This window comes from Panthera tigris, chromosome D4 (genome assembly GCF_018350195.1).
Source record: "Panthera tigris isolate Pti1 chromosome D4, P.tigris_Pti1_mat1.1, whole genome shotgun sequence".
NCBI lineage: Eukaryota > Metazoa > Chordata > Mammalia > Carnivora > Felidae > Panthera > Panthera tigris.
Window position 1 is genome coordinate 42,014,244 of NC_056672.1, and position 19,551 is coordinate 42,033,794.

The window sequence follows — 19,551 nt, forward strand, 5'->3', positions numbered from 1 at the left end:
TATATGAGAATATGTGCTCACCATATTTTATTGAAAATAAACAAAACAACCATCAATTTAACCCAAATAAAAACAAACACATACGTAAAAAGAATCATGAAGTCATTTCTTTATCTAACATGAATAACTAAATCTTCTAAATATGTTTATGAATTATTTTTTATTCTGTGATTACCGGTCTTTTGCAGGATGTCAAGCTTGGTCTCCTAGTATCAAAAATAAGTGAGACCGAATCTGCAATGGCAGAAATTGAAACAGCAGCATCCAAGCATCTTCAAGGATTAGCACTGAAAAGTGAGCAGGCCCTAGAAGGTGCACAAAAGAAGTTGCTCTTAGCCAATGAGAAAGTGGAGGAGTTCACCATCTTTGTGAAGGTTTGAATTATTTGCAGTTTACTAACTCGTGCTTTAGTTCAGGCAGAGTGGCGGCCTACTTGAGATGATTTGGGATACTTTGTGATTTCTTTCTGCTTTCTGAAAACCATAAAACATCTTCTACCTTACTCTCCACATTGTTCAATTTTTGTCTATAACAGATCTGGTTTTATAGCTTGAGCTTAAAATTTTCTACCCTTTTTTTAATTTCTTTTCTTAATGTTAGTTCAGTTATGAAATTGCAGTAATCACATAATCAAGACAGATTCTAAGATGAAATAATTAAGTCATTTCCATTCTACTCTCCTTTTGAAAATCCAGCAGGAACAATCAGAAACTTGTCCCAGGTTTATTGAAGCTCAGAGACACCTCAACCCCAGTCCATAGCCTGTCATACATGGAATGGGTAAAGGAATGGTAAATGACTTAGCAGAAAAAAAGGAAGACAAACCTAAGTGCCCGCAAAGGCTGTACTCTCTAGAAATTATCTGACAGCTGAAGAATCCCCAGAAAGGCTCAGTAATTGGCTATAAGGAACCACTGAGGGTGACGGAGAAGGGAAGGATACAGGTGGTTTGTTTGAAAGTTTTTATAAGAAGCTTTTAGGCCTGTGGTCTGTAGTTTTGCCCCATACGTTTGGACAGAGCTCTTCCCTTAACTCTTCTGTGAGAGCTGAGGAAGAGCAGCTTTGGTTTCAGAGACACCAGGCACTGAGGACCAGGAATCTGGTGATTGCTCTGCTGCTTCAGTCCCACTATAAGTCATTTACACCTCTATGTGGTGCCTTTTCTTCTGCCTTGTATTGTAGCTAGGAAAGGAATCCATCGCCACTAGAGAGATTATGAGTCTTTTAAAGTCAAAGACAATGTTTTATCAATTTCCACCTTCACAACATCTGCCTGGTGCCTTGCAAAATAGTTGGCATGTGGTAAGTAATGATCACTACCTAATCAAGTTAAATTTCCATTAGAAATGTAAGATTTCTTTTAAAGTTTATCTTTATTTTGAGAGAGAAGGAAAGCAAGTGGAGGAGGGAAAGAGAGAGAGGGAGACAGAATCCCAAGCAAGTTCTGCACTGTCAGCATAGAGCCCAATGCGGGGCTCGAACTGACAAACCATGAGATCATGGCCTGAGATGAAATCAAGAGCTGGACACCCAACTGATCGAGCTACCCAGGTGCCCCAGAAATGTGAGATTTTAATGATAGTTCTTTGGCCTTTAAAAATAATCACCAAAATAGTTTGATTACAGTGGGAAAGCGACTCTTTCTCTCTTTTCTCCTGTAACCACACTGTTCTTTTTTCTTTTTTTTTTTTAACAATTTTTGATGAGATTAAGTTCTCATGCCATTGTGTCCTTCAGAAGGCATGCATGATTAAAAACTGGCATGTCATATACTACAAAGCTGTAGTAATCAGTATGATACTGGCACATAAATAGAGACATATATCAATAGAATAGAGAGCCCAGAAATAAACCCATGATCATATGGCCAATTAATCTTCAACAAAGGAGGCAAGACTAGGCAGTGGGAAAGACAGTCTCTTCAATAAATGGTGCTGGAACAACAGGATAGCTACATGCAAAGGAATAAAACTGGTCCACTTTTTACATCATACACAAAAATAAATTCAAAATGGATTGAAGAGCTAAATGTAAGATATGAAACCATAAAAATCCTAGAAGAGAGCACAGGCAATAATTTCTCTGACATTGGCCATAGAAACATTTTTCTAGGTATGTCTCATGACTCAAGGGAAATAAAAGTAAAAATAAACTGTCGAAACTACATCAAAATAAAAAGCTTCTGCACAGTGAAGGAAACCATCAACAAAACTAAAAGATAGCCTACTGAATGGGAGAAGATACTTGCAAATGATATATCTGCATTTAGTTAGTATCCAAAAGAGTTAGTATCCAAAATATATAAAGAATTTATACAACTCAACACACAAGAAAACAAGTAACCCAATTAAAAAATGGGCAGAAGACATGAACAGACATTTCTCCAAAGAAGATATCCAGATGGCCACCACATTAAAACATGCTCAATATCACTCATCATCAGCGAAATGCAAATCAAAACCACAGTGTGATATCACCTCTCACCTGTCAGAATGGCTAAAATCAATAATAAGAAACAACAAGTTTTGGTGAGGGTGTGGACAAAAGGAACCCTCACACACCATTAGTGGGAATGCAAACTGGTGCAGCCACTGTGGAAGGCAGTATGGAAGTTCCTCAAAAAATTAAAAATAGAATTATCATATAACCCAGGAATTCCACTACTGGGTATTCACTCAAAGAATATGAAAAACTAGTTTGAAAAGATATATGGACCCCTATGCTTATTGCAGCATTATTTATAATAATCAAATTATAGAAGCAACCCAAGTGTCCCATCAGTGGATGAATGGATAAAGAAAATGTGGTATATAGATGTACAATGAAGTATTACTCAGCCATATAAAAGAATAAGATCTTGCATTTGCAACAACATGGATGGACCTAGAGAGTATATTGCTAGGTGAGCAAAGTCAGAGAAAGATAAATACCATATTGTTTCACTCATGTGTAATTTGAAAAACAAAACAAATGAACCAAGAAAAAAGAGACAAAAAAACAAGATTCCTAACTTGGAGAACAAACTGATGATTACTAGGCGAGAGGTGGGTGGGGGGATGGATGAAATAAGTATAGGGATAAGCGTCTGACTTCAGCTCAGGCACAGTTCATGTGTTTGAGCTCCGCATCAGGCTTTGTGCTGAGAGCTTGGAGCCTAGAGCCTGCTTCAGATTTTGTGTGTCTCTGTCTCTGCCTGTCCCCTGCTTGTGCTGTGGCTCTCCTCTCTCTTTCTCTCGAAAATAAATAAACATAAAAATGTTTTTAAAAAATTTAAAGGAACTGACATAGCATAGCCCTAGAAATTTACTTAAATATATATTTTCAATTTATGGAATCTTTATAAAAGGAAAATTTTAACTATACAATAAAATAATAATGCTACTTCCTGTCTCCTTCCCCTAATAACCCCACTATTATTTGTATTCTTTATTCCTCTAAAAATTGGCTCTTAAAATTTTTTTTAATTTATTTTTTATTTTTTTATTTACTTTTTAATTTACATCCAAGTTCATTAGCATATAGTGCAATAATGATTTCAGAGTAGAATTCAGTGATTCATCCCCTACATATAACACCCAGTGCTCATCCAACAAGTGTCCTCCTTACCCCTTGCCCATTTAGCCTATCCCTCTACCCACAACCCTTCCAGCAACCCTCAGTTTGTTCTCTATACTTAAGAGTCTCTTGTATTTTGTCCCCCTCCATATTTTTGTAGTTTTTGCTTCCCTTCCATTATGTTCATCTGTTTTGTATCTTAAATTCCACATATGAGTGAAGTCATATGATACTTGTCTTTCTCTGATGAATTTCGCTTAGCATAATACACTCTACTTCCATCCGTGTTGGTGCAAATGTCAAGATTTTGTTCTTTTTGATTGCCAAGTAATACTCCATTGTATAGTATACCACATCTTGTTTACCCATTCAATCGTTGATGGACATTTGGGCTCTTTCCATACTTTGGCTATTGTCGATAGTACTCCTATAAACATTGGGGTGCATGTGCCCCTTCGAAACAACACACCTGTATCCTTTGGATAAATACCTAGTAGTGCAGTTGCTGTGTCATAAGGTAGTTCTATTTTTAATTTTTTGAGGAACTTCCATACTGTTTTCCAGAGTGGCTGCACAGTTTGCATCCCTACCAGCAGTGCAAAAGTGTTCCTCTTACCTCTGTCATTGTCTGAGTTGTTAATTTTAGCCAATTTGACAGGTTTCTCATTGTGGTTTTGATTTGTATTTCCCTGATGATGAGTGATGTTGAGCATTTTTTCATTGTGTCTCTTAGTGATCTGGATGGATGTCTTCTTTGGAAAAGTGTCTATTCATGTCTTTTGTCTATTTCCTCACTGGATTATTTGTTTTTGGGTGTTGAGTTTGATAAGTTCTTTATAGGTTTTGGATACTAACCCTTTATCTGATATGTCACTTGCAAATATCTTCTCCCAATCCATCGGTTACCTTTTAGTTTTACTGATTGTTTTCTTTGCTGTACAGAAGCATTTTTTTTTTGATGGGGTTCCAATAGTTCATTTTTGCTTTTGTTTCCCTTGCCCCGGAAGACATGTTGAGTAAGAAGTTACTGTGGCTGAGGTCAAAGAGGTTTTTGCCTGCTTTCTCCTCTAGGATTTTGATGTCTTCCTGTCTTACGTTTAGGCCTTTCATCCATTTTGAGTTTATTTTTGTGTATGGTGTAAGAAAGTGGTCCAGCTTCATTCTTCCACATGTTGCTGTCCAGTTTTCCCAACCACATTTGCTGAGGAGACTGTCTTTATTCCATTGAATATTCTTTCCTGCTTTGTCAAAGATTAATTGGCCATATGTCTGTGGGTCCATTTCAGCATTCTCTATTCTGTTCCATTGATTTGTGCATCTGTTTTTGTACCAGTACCATAGTGTCTTGATGATTACAGCTTTGTAATACAGCTTGAAGTCTGGAATTGTGATGCCTCCAGCTTTGGTTTTCTTTTTCAGGACTGCTTTGGCTCTTCAGGATTTTTTCTGGTTCCATACAGATTTTAGGTTTATTTTTTCTAGCTCTGTGAAGAATGCTGGTGTTATTTTGATAGGGATTTCTTTGACTATGTAGATTGCTTTGGATAGTATCGACTTTGTAACAATTTGTTTTTCCAATCCATGAGCATGGAATATTTTTCCCTTTTTTGTGTGTCTCCTTCAGTTTCTTTTATGAAATTTCTATAGTTTTCAGTGTATAGATTTTTCACCTTTTTGGTTAGGTTTATTCCTAGGTGTTTTATGGTTTTTAGTCCAGTTGTGATGGGATCAAGTCCTTGATTTCTTTCTGCTGCTTCATTATTGGTGTATAGGAATGTGACCAATTTCTGTGCATTGATTTTATATCCTGCACCATTGCTAAATGCATGAATCAGTTCTAGAAGTTTTTTGGTGGAATCTTTTGGCTTTTCCATATGGAGTATCATGTCATCTGCGAACAGTGAAAGTTTGACTTCCTCCTTGCCAGTTTGGATGCCTTTTACTTCTTTGTGTTGTCTGATTGCTGAGACTAGGACTTCCAATACTAGGTTGAATAACAGTGGTGAGAGTGGACATCCCTGCCGTGTTCCTGACCTTAGGGGGAAAGCTCTGAATTTTTTCCCATTGAGAATGATATTAGCGGTGGGTCTTTTGTTTATGGCTTTTATGATCTTGAGGTATGATCCTTTATCCCTAGATTCCTGAGGACTTTTATCAAGAAAGGATGCTGTATTTTGTCAAATACTTTATCTGTGTCTATTGAGAGGATTATGTGGTTCATATTCTTTCTTAATGTGATTTATCACATTGATTGATTTATGGATATTGAAGTAGCCCTGCATCCCAGGTATAAATCCCACTTGATCATGGTGAATAATTCTTTTAATGTTATGTTGGATTTGGTTGGCTAGTGTCTTGCTGAGAATTTTTGCATCCATGTTCATCAGGGAAATTGGTCTGTAGTTCTCCTTTTTTTAGTGGGGTCTTTGTCTGCTTTTGGAATCAAGGTAGTTCTGGCCGCATAGAATGAGTTTGGAAGTTTTCCTTCCCTTTCTATTTTTGGAACAGCTTCAAAAGAATAGGTGCTAACTCTTCTTTAAATGTTTGGTAGAATTCCCTTGGAAAGCCGTCGGCCCTGGACTCTTATTTTTTGAGAGATTTTGATTACTAATTCAAATTCTTTACTGGTTATGGGTCTGTTCAAATTTTCTATATCCTCCTGTTTCAGTTTATGTAGTTTATATGTTTCTAATAATTTGTCCATTTCTTCCAGATTGCCCAATTTATGACATATAACTACTTATAATATTTTCTTATTATTGTTTTTATTTCTGCAGTGGTGGTTGTGATCTTTCCTCTTTCATTCTTGATTTTATTTATATAGATCCTTTCTTTTTTCTTTTTGGTCACACATGCTAGGGGTTTATCAGTTTTGTTAATCTTTCAAAGAACTAGCTCCTGGTGTCATTGATCCGTTCTACTGTTTTGTTTTTATTTCGATAGCATTGATTTCTGCTCTAATCTTATTATTTCCTGTCTTCTGATGGTTTGGGGTTTTATTTGCTGTTCTGTTCCCAGCTCTTTAAGGTGTACGGTTAGGTTGTGTATCTGAGACCTTTCTTCCCTCTTTAGGAAGGCCTGGGTTGCTATTTACTTCCCTTTTATGACTGCCTTTGCTGCATCTCAGAAGTTTTGGGCTATCATGTTATCATTTTCATTGACTTCTATGTACTTTTTAATTTCCTCTTTAATTTCTTGGTTATCCCATTCATTCTTTAGTGGAATATCCTTTAGTCTCCAAGTATTTATCTTTCCACCTTTTTTCTTGTGGTTGATTTCAAGTGTCATAGCGTTATGGTCTGAAAATATGCGCGGTATGATCTTGATCTTTTTGTACTTGTTGAGGGCTGATTTGTGTCCCACTATGTGATCTATTCTGGAGAATGTTACATGTGCACTGGAGAAGAATGTGTATTTTGCTGCTTTAGGATGAAATGTTCTGAATATATTTGTTAAGTCCATCTGGTCCAGTGTGTCATTCAAAGCCATTGTGTCCTTGTTGACTTTTCTGCTTAGATGATCTGTCCATTACTGTAAGTGGGGTGTTGAAGTCCCCTACTATTATGGTATGATTATCAATGAGTTTCTTTATGTTTGTGATTAATTGATTTATATATTTGGGTGTTTCACATTGGGAGCATAAATGTTTACAATTATTAGATCCTCTTGGTGGATAGACCCCTTAATTATGATATAATGCCATTCTTCATCTCTTGTTACAGTCTTTAATTTAAAATCTAGATTGTCTGATTGAAGTATGGGTACTCTGGCTTTCTTTTGGTGACTATTAGTATGATAGATGGTTCTCTACCCCCTTACTTTCAATCTGAAGGTGTCTTTAGGTCTAAAATGGGTCTCTTGTAAACAGCATATAGATAGATCTTGTTTTCTTATCCATTCTATTATCCTGTGTCTTTTCATTGGAGCGTTTACCCCATTGACATTTACAGTGAGTACTGAAAGATATGAATTTACTGCCATTGTGTTGCCTGTAGAGTTGGAGTTTCTGGTGATGTTCTCTGGTCCTTTCTAGTCTTTGTTGATTTTGGTCTTGTTTTGTTTTGTTTTGTTTCCTCTTTTCTCCCCTCAGAGAGTTCCCCTTAAAATTTCTTGCAGGGCTGGTTTAATGGTTACCAACTCCTTTAGTTTTTGTTTATCTAGGAAACTTTTAATCTCTCCTACTTTCAATGACAGCCTTGCTGGATAAAGAATTCTTGGCTGCATATTTTTCCAATTCAGCATGTTGAAAATATCCTGCCACTCCTTTCTGGCTTGCCAAGTTTCTGTGGATTGGGTTGCTATGAACCTGATCTGTCTTCCCTTATAGATTAAGGACTTTTTTCCCTTGCTGTTTTCATAATTCTTTCCTTGTCTGTGTATTTTGTGAATTTGACTATGATATGCCTTGTTACTGGTTGGGTTTTTTTTTTTTAATCTAATGGGAGTTCTCTGCTTCTTGGATTTTGATGTCTGTGTCTTTCCCCAGGTTAGGAAAGTTTTCCACTATGACTTGCTAACATAAAACTTCTACCCCTCTTTCTCTCTCTTCATTTTCTAGGACTCCTATGATTTGGATGTTATTCCTCTCTAATGAGTCACTGAGTTCTCTAATTCTTATATTGTGCTCTTTTGCCTTACTTTCCCTCTTTTTTTTTGCTTCACTATTCTCCATAATTTTGTCTTCTATATCGCTGATTCACTGTTCTGCTTCATCCATCCTTGCCACCGTCAATCCATTTGAGATTCCATCTCAGTTATAGCATTTTTAATTTCATCCTGACTAGATTTTACTTCTTTTGTCTCTGCAGAAAGGGATTCTATGCTTTTTTTCAACCCCAGCTAGTATTCTTATTATCGTGATTCTAAATTCTACTTCAGATACCTTGCTTATATCTGTGTTGATTAAGTCCCTGGCTGTCATTTCTTCCTGCCCTTTTTTTGGGGTAAATTTCTTTGTTTTGTCATTTTGGAGGAAGGAAAAGAATTAATAAAATAGAAAATTAAAATTAAAAAATTAAAAACAACAGAAAAATTCTTATAAAGGAAGCTAGTTCTAGGTGTGTTTTGGTTTGGTTGTTGGAAAAAGCTTGATAGAATAGAGAAAAAAGGGAAGGAAAGGCAAAGGGAAAAAAAAGTAAGAAAACGTTTAAAATTTTAAAAAGATGTATACAGGGGTGCCTGGGTGGCTCAGTTGGTTAAGCGTCTGACTTTGGCTCAGGTCATGATCTCGCAGTTTGTGAGTTTGAGCCCTGCGTCAGGCTCTGTGCGTGTCAGGCTCTGTGCTGACAGCTCAGAGCCTGGAGCCTGCTTTGGATTCTGTGTCTCCCTCTCTCTCTACCCCTCCCCCACTTGTGCTCTGTCTTTCTTGGTCTATCAAAAAACAATAAACGTAAAAAAAATTTTTTAAAGATGTATACAATAGAATAGAATAAAATGAAATGAAGAAAGTAACAGAATTAAGAAAAGTATTAAAAAACTGTAAAAAATGTTTTAATTTAAAAACACAAAATAAATTTTTTTTTCTCTTTCTGTATCCAAGAATAAGAAAAGAAAAAGGAAAGAAAAGACAAAAACCAAAACCAAAAAAACCCAAATAGGACCAGTGAGCAGAATGAAATCCGAATGAAATTACATCCAATTTCCCCTAGAAGTATAACTATACAGCACTTTATAGTCCATACACTAAGCAGGAGGGGAGACTTATGGTGGTCCTCTAAGGGCTGAGCTTGGTTGGTGCAGTTGGGGAGGGCTTGGTGTTACAGGTCTGTTCTCCAGTAGGTGGCACTGCGTAACTTACTGGGGAGGATCATTGTGGCATGCGTGCAGGGGTATGCACATGAGCACAAGTGGTAAAAATGGAGTCACCCAGCTTTCCAGTGTCTGGTATCAGAACTCTGCACTCTCACTAACCAGCAATCAAGAACCCCTAACTTTGTCTCCAGCTCCCATCCACTCTCTGCTTCTACACTGACTGTGTCCAAGCATCGGCCCACTAGGCAGCACCTCCTTCCTGAATTATATCTCATATGGGGCTGTGTTTCCAAACCCCTCACCTCTGAGAGCCCAGCCTCATGGACCCACTATGCCCCTCTGGGGGAGGGTCTTGTGGAGCAATGGCCAGGTGCCAGCTTCCCCCTGGGAACATCATAGGGTCATGCTGCTGCAGAGGCTCAGTGATTGTGGCTGGGTGCCTGCTTGCCCCAGGAAAAGTTTGTGGGATTGCAAGGTAGTGGAGGTTTAGAAATTATGGTAAAACACAACATGCAGCTGGCACCAGGTTTCACTGCCCCCTGGCATCTTTTTTCCAATCCCAGCAAACATGGCTGTTCTCCAGGATCACTAGGACCTTTGCCTGTGGGGAGGCCCCACAGCCTCTACCAAATGTGCTCCTAGCAAGGGAACCACCTCTCCCCGTGTGGCCCACAGACCCCTCAGACCTCACTTCCTGCTCCTGGAGATTCACCCTTCCCACCAGAGCATGGCCAGGTATTGACCTGTGGAATTTTCAACACTGCTTCCCCCTGTTGATAGAGTCCTAGTGGTACTGAAACCCTCTGCTTTCTCCTCTCTCCCTTTCTTGTTCAGTCACTCTTTCTCTTTCTCTCAGCTTCTTTCAGGGGGAGTGCTTTTCCTGGACTCTCCCTTCTTTCTGTGTCCTCTCTCCACAAAAACAGCTCCCTGCCCTCTGCAGCTTCTGTCTCCCCCAGTTCACCTCTCCACACTGCATACCTGCCAGTTCTGTGGTTCAAGTTATGCAGATTGTTGTGTTAATCCTCAGGTCAATTTTCTAGGTGTGCAAAATGGTTTGGTGCTGATCTAGCTGCATTTCAGGGATGAGAGAAGCTGAGAACTTTCAGGCTGTTCCACCAACTTGGCCCCTCCTGCTTACAAAATTTTATACCACTGTTAGTACCCCATTTAGAACAAATCCCTTACTTTGTTTCTTTGGAAATCATAGATACCTTGGGAGTTTTCTCATTTTAAAAATATCTACAAAATGAATGGAATAAAACACTTTATGTGTTTTATCTCTTTTAACAAAGGTTTCAACTGATATAAAGTCAAACAATAAGCCTTGCCTCAGAGGACCACAAATGATTGCAGAGTATTAATTTTAATAAACATAATTTACCTTTTCCCGATTTAAAGTGTCATTTCTTCCAAATACTTGTTGAGTAGTCTCACTGTTTAACTTATGAATAGCACTCTCATTGAATATTGTCATTACTCATGATGTAAAACCATTTTTATTATGACTTTTAGTTTCATAAGCCTTTATTTTCTTGTTTTATATTCACATTAGGGTTTTGTTTGTTGCATTTATAGCCAAGATATAAAATATGAAATATGTAATAGTAAGATTTATTTGAATACAAATTATTATTTTTCCTGAAATATTCTTTGAATGTGTCCTTTTTAAAAAGAGTTGATAACCAGAACTTTTAAAAATAGAAAAATGAATGTTATGACTACATATATGGCTGTTACACACTGAAGTCTATAATAACCTTTGTCATATTGTAATAGGTATACTTCTTCTTCACAGAAAGTAACTTAGCAAAAGTTGTCTTTTAAAAAACAAAGTTTTTATTTTTGTCTAATGATTTGAATGATATTTAATGATAAAGTATCTAATTTTTAACTGTTGAAGAGTGACCTATTAATCCTTCATATTTTTCACCAATTATGTAAAGTATAAATGTCTTAATAGATAAATTCAGGATTCCTATGGTTTCGTGTCTTTGTAATTTGAGTAACATTACATAGTAGGAAAATATAAAAGGTATTGATAAGCCATTTTTAGTACTCTTTCAGAACTTTTCCACTTTATTTCAGTTTGGTATTAGATTAGCTGCATTGGAATCAGGTGATTCTATTACATTTATTTATTTATTTATTTATTTATTTATTTATTCAATATATGAAGTTTATTGTCAAATTGGTTTCCATACAACACCAAGTGCTCATCCCAAAAGGTGCCCTCCTCACTACCCATCACCCACTCTCCCCTCCCTCCCACCCCCCATCAACCTTCAGTTTGTTCTCAGTTTTTAACAGTCTCTTATGCTTTGGCTCTCTCCCACTCTAACCTCTTTTTTTTTTTTTTTCCTTCCCCTCCCCCATGGGTTTCTGTTAAGTTTCTCAGGATCCACATAAGAGTATATTCCTTTTAAATAAAATGCATAATTTGGGACTCCAAATTTATCAAATCAAAATCTTGGTGGGAGTGGGGCCAATAACCTGAATTTACTGTTAGGTGATTATTATGCATAATACAGTTTTTAAAACGCTGCCTTAAATTGTTTTTATCAATTGAATCTATATAACAGTACATATAGTTTGGTGTTTCATAGAACCCTAATGGTAATTTGAAATTTGTTTTTCTTAACTGTGTTTTAGGGCCAATATGTAGTTAATACTGGCACTACTTATGCTGTTTAATCCACTTTTCTAATAAAAGGCAACCAGCAAACTAATGCCAAACCAGAAACATTGGAAAAGACTGGACATTTGGCTCTGAGAAATGAGATGACTATCATCCTTCACTTCCTTGTGCATATGGCCCTAGGACCAGCTGGAAATACTCAGGAGCCACTATCTGAGGCTACATACCATCAATGACTTCCTAAATCTTTACTGTATTAGATCTAAGCTTTCTAAAAATTTAAAACCTTCTGTAATTTGACCCTTTCTTGCTCTGAATCTAATCTCCTTCTCCTCTTCTTTCCAGCTTTCCCCGTAGTGTGTTCATTCCTGCCTTTGCACAGTTCTCCTTCCCACTGAACATATTGTCATTCATTATCCCCAAAGTACTGGCATGCAATAGGGTTCATTGGGGAACTGATGGAATTGATTTTATATCTGGCTCAAGAAAGGTATTAGACACATAATCACTGCTTAGATTGAAAACTCTGTGAAGGCAAGAAGCACATTCCTTAAGGAGCATAAAGAATGGTTCCTACATGGAACATTGTAATGACTAGGACTCATTCTGTACAGAGCTTATCCGGGTGTATCATGTACACCAAAGTACCTAATGAATATTATTAGTAGTATTAATAACAACAATGTTTGTTCTGGCCCTGTTGTGGAATCTATGTTCCCTTTAGTCTTTTCATTTTTCATAGGGCACACCAGATTATAGAAGAGGTGGAGTGGCCATCTGTTCTAGATCTAGTCTTGAATATGGAATTTTGACCTGGGGTAAAATCAAGTGCTCTGAGCGTGTGGCCTGGATATATGTGGCATAACTGAGGCTTTGAATCCTCCTAGTAACTGAATAAAACCCATAAGGGAAATTCCTAGAAGTATTTGCTCAATTTGATTGAGCCCTGATATAAGTTTGTTAATGTGCTTATATGTGAGAGTCATATGCCAAATTCCATCTTCTCAATGGTTTTTGTTAGCTCTGAAATAAATATCAGCCAAAGAACAACATTTAGCTGGAGGCTTAAATCATTTAATTACTAATATGTGCTTGCTTTGAAAATATTTAGTAAGATGTTTTGGGCATATAAATTTCTTGCTTCTTTAGTGAGAACATTTGTGGAGGATATAATTTTATTTTTATATGTACAATTGTTCATACTTTGGCACTGGTCTATTCTCTTAATTATGATTTTTTCTATTCTTTTTTCTGAGATTTATTGATATTTAATAGACATATAACATTGTATAATTTAAGGTGTACAATGTAATGATGTGGTATATGTACATAGTATGAGATGTTTACCACAGTAAGGTTAACACATCCTTCACACCTCACATAATTACCATTTTATTGTTGTTCTTGTTATGGTAAAGACATTTAAAATGTATTCTCCAGGCAACTTGCAAGTATACAATACACTTTTGTTAACTGTGGTCACCATGCTGTACATTACACTCTGGAACTTATTTTTCTTATCACTGGAGGTTTGTACCCTTTGATCAATGTCTCATTTCCCCCACCCCTCAGTCCCTGGCAACCACTGTTCTACTCTCTGCTTCTATGAATTCAGCTTTAGATTCTACATGTAAGAGAAATAATATGGTGTTTGTATTTCTCTGACTTATTTCACTTAGTGTAATGCTCTCAAGGTCCATCCATGTTGCCACAAATAGCAGAATTTCCTCCTTTTTTATGGCTCAATGATATTCCATTGCATGTATATACACTGCATTTTCTTTCATCCATTCATCCATCCATAGATGGACACTGAGATTGTTTTTATGTCTTGGCTATTGTGAATAATGTTGCAATGAAAATAAGGGTACAGATATTTCTTTCAGATCCTGTATTCATTTTCTTCGGATATATTCCCAGAAGTGGGATTGCTGGGTCATATGGTAATTCTGCTTCTAATTTTTGAGGAACTTCTACACTGTTCTCCATAATGGCTGTATCAATTCACATTCCCACCAGTACTGCACAGGGTTCCGTTTTCGACACATCCTTGGCAACATTTGTTATCTCTTACCTGTTTGGTAATAGCCATTCTAACAGGTGTGAAGTGATATTTCATTGTGGTATTGACTTGCATTTTCCCAATGGTTACTGAGATTGAGTACCTTTTAATGTACTTGTTGGCTATTTGTATGTGTTCTGTGTCAAAATGTTTATTCTGGTCCTTTGTCCATTTTAAATTGGATTATTTGGATTTTTGCTATTGAGTTGAATGAGTTGTATAAAGTTTCCAATTGGGAAGTATGATTCCTCCAGCTTTGTTCTTTCTCAAGATCGCTTTGACTATTCAGGTCTTTTGTGTTTCCATATAAATTTTAGGATAGTTTTTCTATTTTTGTGAAAAATGATGTTGGAATTTTGATAGGGATTGCATTGAATCTATAGGTGGCTTTGGATAGTATGGACATTTTAACAATATTAATTCTTCCCATCCATGAACATGGGATATCTTTCCATTTACTGGCATTTTCTTCAGTTTCTTTCATCAGTGTCTTCATCAGTTTTCAGTGTATATAGATTTTTCACTTCCTATTGTTTTGAGTGCTATTGGAAATGGGATTGTTTATTTTTTCCAGTGTTTTGTTGTTAGTATATAAACACACAATTAATTTTTGTATGTTGATTTTGCATCCTGCAACTTACTGAACTTGATTCTTTTTAATGAGTTTTTCTTGGAGTCTCTAGGATTTTCTCTATATAATATCATGTCTTGGAAAAACTGAGATAATTTTACTTCTTCCTTTCTGATTTGGATGCCTTTGATTTCTTTTTGCTGCTTAATTGCTCTAGCTAAGACTTCCACTACTGTGTTGAAAAAGAGTGGTGACAGTGGCACCCTTGTCTTGTTCCTAATCTTAGAGGGAAAGCTTTCAACTTTTCATTGTCAGGGATGATGTAAGCTGTGGTCTTGTCATATATAGCCTTTATTATGTTGAGGAATGTCCCTTCTATAACCACTTTGTTGAGAGTTATTATCATGAGAGGATTGTTGAATTTTGTCAAATGCTTTTTCTGCCTCTATTGAGATGATCATGTGATTTTTATCCTTCACTCATTGTAGTATGTCACATTTATTGTTTTGCAAATGTTGGCCCCATGGTGTATGATCCTTTAATGTGCTGTGAAAACCTGTGTGGAGGAAATGCCGTGGTGAAATCTTCAGGGAGTGCATGAGGGCTATCCTGGTCGTTGGTTTTTTTCAGCAGCAAAAGCTGTTGGGGTCCTCTGCAGAACAGGCCACTGTGAAACAAGGTTGTGCCTGCCACGTGTCTGATACTGGTAGCCCAAGCCCTTTTTCCTTGTTCCAGGCCATTTCTGTACACCTCACTTGTGCCAGTCTCTGGGTCAGGTGAAACTGAAGTGGCTCCTTCTTGCAGTGCATCAAAAGGCTGGGGAAGCTGATTGCTCACCCCACTCTCCCTTTCCCAGGGAGGGGAAGGAACTCTTTTCATATTGGTAGTTCCCTGTCTATGCTGAGCAGCACCGGCCTGGGTGATAGGCTGACACAAGCAAAATGAAGCTGTCCTTCTTTTCTTCTACATTTGGTTAGTCTCAGGTTTTTTTGTCCCACTGTGTTTTGGGGCTTTAAAAGGAAGGTGTATACCTTCTCCTTTTTTCCTTGTTATTACTTGCAAGAATTTAGATATGGTGATGAGCCATCTTAGAATATAGAGACCAAAAGCAGTATCCACTTAGGAATGAGGCACAGATGTCTCTTTCATTGCTACTATTAACACTGGTTCTATAGATTCTTGTAAATGAAAATACACAAGAAAAATATATAATTACGGGATGTATACAGCCAAAATGTGATTGTCAGTGACATGTTTTTGGACATAGAAAATCCAAGAGAATCAACTCATGAGCTATTAGAACTAACTAGATAATTCAGTAATAAGTTCTAAACAAAGGTCAACCAACAAAATAAAGTAGCCTTTACAAGTAATAATATATTTTAAAATGCTATTTTAAAATTTTTATTTACAATAATAAAAATAACTATTAAATACCCAGGAATAAATGTTTTAACAAATGGAAGAAACCTATAAAGCAGACTAAAAAACACTGGAGGACATAAATCAACTATTAAATAAATGGAATAAATACTGTTTTAAGAATAGGAAGAATCAATACTGTAAATGTGAGAATTTATTCCAAAGTTAATCTAAATGTCAGTGCAGTTCTAGATACTGACAAATCGGTTCTACAAAAATAACTAAAGGGGCACCTGGGTGGCTCAATTGGGTAAGCGTCTGACTCTTGATTTAGGCTTGGGTCGTGATCTCACGGTTCATGAGTATGAGCCCTGCATTTGGTTCTGCACTGACAGTGTGGAGCCTGCCTGGGATTCTCTCTCTCCCTCTCTCTCTCTGCCCCTCCTCCGATCTCGCTTTCTCTCTCTCTCAAAGTAAATAAATAAACCTAAAAAAAATAACTGACAAGTAGGAATAAAGATGGCTAATGAAAAAGAATGGGCAAAGAGAGGAATATTTTCCCTACCAAACACCAAAACATGTTATAAAGCTGTGGTAAATAAAACATCATGATTAGTGTAGAAATAGAGGCATAGAGCGTTTGACAGAATAGAGTTCCACCGTTTTACAGTCCCACCAGTAGTGCACAAGGGTTCCAATTTCTCCACATTCTTGCCAACACTTGTTATATTTTTGATAGTAGCCACCTAATATCTCATTCTGTGTGCTTTTTAAATTTTTTTATTCAATTTATTTAAACTAAAAAAAGAAAAAACAGTTCATCCATTTCTCCATACCTGCCCCCCCACTTCTTGAAACCACCAATCTGTTCTCTATATCCATGAGTTTGGTTTTGGTTTGGTTTGTTTGTTTTAGATTCCACATATAAGAAGGTTCGTACAGTATTTGTCTTTTTCTATCTGACTTATTTCATTTAGTATAATGGTCTCGGGGTTCATCCATGTTGTCACAAATGGCAAGATTTCACTTTTTTAAATAGCTGAATAGTATTCTTGTGTGTGTGTGTGTGTGTGTGTGTGTGTGTGTGTGTGTGTGTATCTCAGTGGACATGTAGGTTTTCTCCATATCTTAGCTATTATGCTGTGTTGAACATAAGAGCACATATGTTTTTTCAAAGTAGTGTTTTTGTTTCCTTTGGATACACACCCAGAAGTGGAATTGTTGGATCATGTGGTAGTTCTATTTTTAATCTTTAGAGGAACCTCCATACTGTGGTTGTACCAATTTAAATTCACACCAGCAGTGCACAGAGGTACCTTTTTCTTTGCATCCTTGTCAACACTTGTTATTTCTTGTCTTTTGGTAGTAGACATTCTAATGGGTGTGAGGTGATATATCATTGTGGTTTTGATTTGCATTTCCCTGATCATTGATGATGTTGAGCCTATTTTCATGTAGCTATTGGCCATTTGTATATGTTCTTTGGAAAAACACCTATTCAGATCCTCTGCCAAATTTTGGCTCAGATTGTTTTTTGCTATTAAGTTGTATGAGTTCTTTGTATATTTTGAATATTAGTCCCTTATCAGATATATGATTTCCAAATACGTTCTCCCAATCAGGAGGTTGCCTTTTCATTTTGTTGGTGGTTTCCTTTGCTGTGCAGAAGCTTGTTCATCTGATGTAGTCCCAGTTGTTTATTTTTTGCTTTTGTTGCTTTTGCTTTTAGCGTAAGACTAAAAAAAATCACCAAAACCTATATCCAGGAGCTTGCTGCCTATGTTTTCTCTAGTTTTATGGTTTCAGGTCTTCTGTTCAAGTCCTTAATCCATTTTGAGTCGATTTTTGTGTATGGTATAAGATAGTGGTCAGATTTCATTCTTCTGCATATGTCTGTCCAGTTTTCCCAATGCCATTTATTGAAGATACCATCCTTTCCCTATCATACATTCTTATCTCTTTCATCATAAATTAATTGACCATATATGTATCGTGATCATATATGGCCATATAGGTTTATTTCTGTGATATGTGTTCTGTTCCATTGAACTATGTGTCTGTTTTTATGCCAGTACCATATGGCTTTGATTACTATAGCTTTTTTTTAAAAAATTCAAGGTAGTTTGATTACTGTAGCTTTGTAATATAGTTTGAAATCAGGGAACATGATACCTACACCTTTGTTCTTTTTTCTCAAAATTGCTTTGACTATTTGGCTCTTTTATGGTACAATACAAATTTTTGGATTTTTCTATTTCTGTGAAAAATACTATTGGATGTTTGGGATTGCTTTGAATCTATGTATTGGAGAGTGTGGACATTTTAACAGTATTAATTCTTCCAACCATGACTGTGAAATATCTTTCCATTTATTTGTATCTTCTTCAATGTCTGTCTTCTTTTCTTTCTTTCTTTCTTTCTTTCTTTCTTTCTTTCTTTCTTTCATGTAAAAAAGGTGTTTTTATTAAAGCATGGGGACAGGACCCATGGGCAGAAAGAGCTACACTCAGTTTCTTTCATTAATGTCTTATAGTTTTCAATATATAAGTCTTTCACTTTGGTTAAATTTATTCCTAGGTATTTTGTTCTTTTTGATGCAATTGTAAATGGGATTTTTTTCCCTTAATTTCTTTCTGATATTCATTATTAGTGTAAAAAACAGTGACTGGTTTATGTGTATTGATTTTGTATCCTGCAGCTTTACTCTGAATTTGTTAATTAGTTCTAACAGTTTTTTGATGGAATGTTTAATATTTTTCTTTATATAATATCATGTGCTTTACAAATAGTGACAGTTTTACTTCTTCTCCAATCTAGATGCCATTTGTTTACTGATTTATTTATTTCCTAATTTCTCTAACAGGACTTCCAATGCTATGTTGAATGAAAATAGCAAGAGTGGACATATTTGTCTTATTCCTGATCTTAGAGGAAAAGCTTTCAGCTTTCCACCTTTGACTATGATGTTAGTTGTGGGCTTGTCATATGTGGCCTTTATTATGTTGAAGTACATTACCTCTATATCTACTTTGTTGAGAGTTTTTATCATAAACAGATGTTGAGTTTTATCAAATGCTTAAGCATCTGTTTAGATGATCATATGATTTTTATTCTTTTGTTAATGTGGTATATCACCTTGACCAATTTGGGAATGTTGAGCCATCCTTGTATCTCTGGAATAAATCCCACCTTATCATGGTATATGATCCTTTTCATTTATTGCTGAATTCAGTTTGCTGATAGTTTGTTGAAGACACAATATTTGCTTTTATGCTCCTCAGTGATATTTGCCTGTAGTGTATGTGTGTGATCCTTTTCTAGTTTTGGTATCAGGGTAATACTGGCCTCATAAAATGTGTTTAGAACAGTTTGTCCCTCTTCTACTTTTTGAAAGAGTTTGATAAGTATTAATATTCATTCTTATTTGAGTGTTTGGTAGACTTCACCAGTGAAGCTGTCTAGTCCTAGACTTTTGTTTGTTTGTTGGGAGGTTTTTGATCACTGATTCAACTTCCTTGCTAGTAATCAATCTGTTCAGATTTTCTATTTCACCATGCTTCAGTTCTGGTAAGTTGTCTGTTACTAGGAACGTATTCCTTTGTACCAGTTGTAACA

At 36.3% G+C, this 19,551-nt stretch overlaps 1 protein-coding gene across 2 annotated transcripts in view; it reads left to right on the plus strand.

Annotated features, from left to right (window-relative positions):
• The window catches only part of CNTLN (centlein), a 307,277-nt gene that overhangs the window by 261,836 nt on the left and 25,890 nt on the right, over nucleotides 1–19,551 (plus strand). For both annotated transcript variants that reach the window (XM_007098529.3, XM_042964431.1), the window contains exon 23: nucleotides 189–374. In XM_007098529.3, the coding sequence (XP_007098591.2) occupies nucleotides 189–374 (186 nt within the window). The remainder of the gene's footprint in view (nucleotides 1–188; nucleotides 375–19,551) is intronic.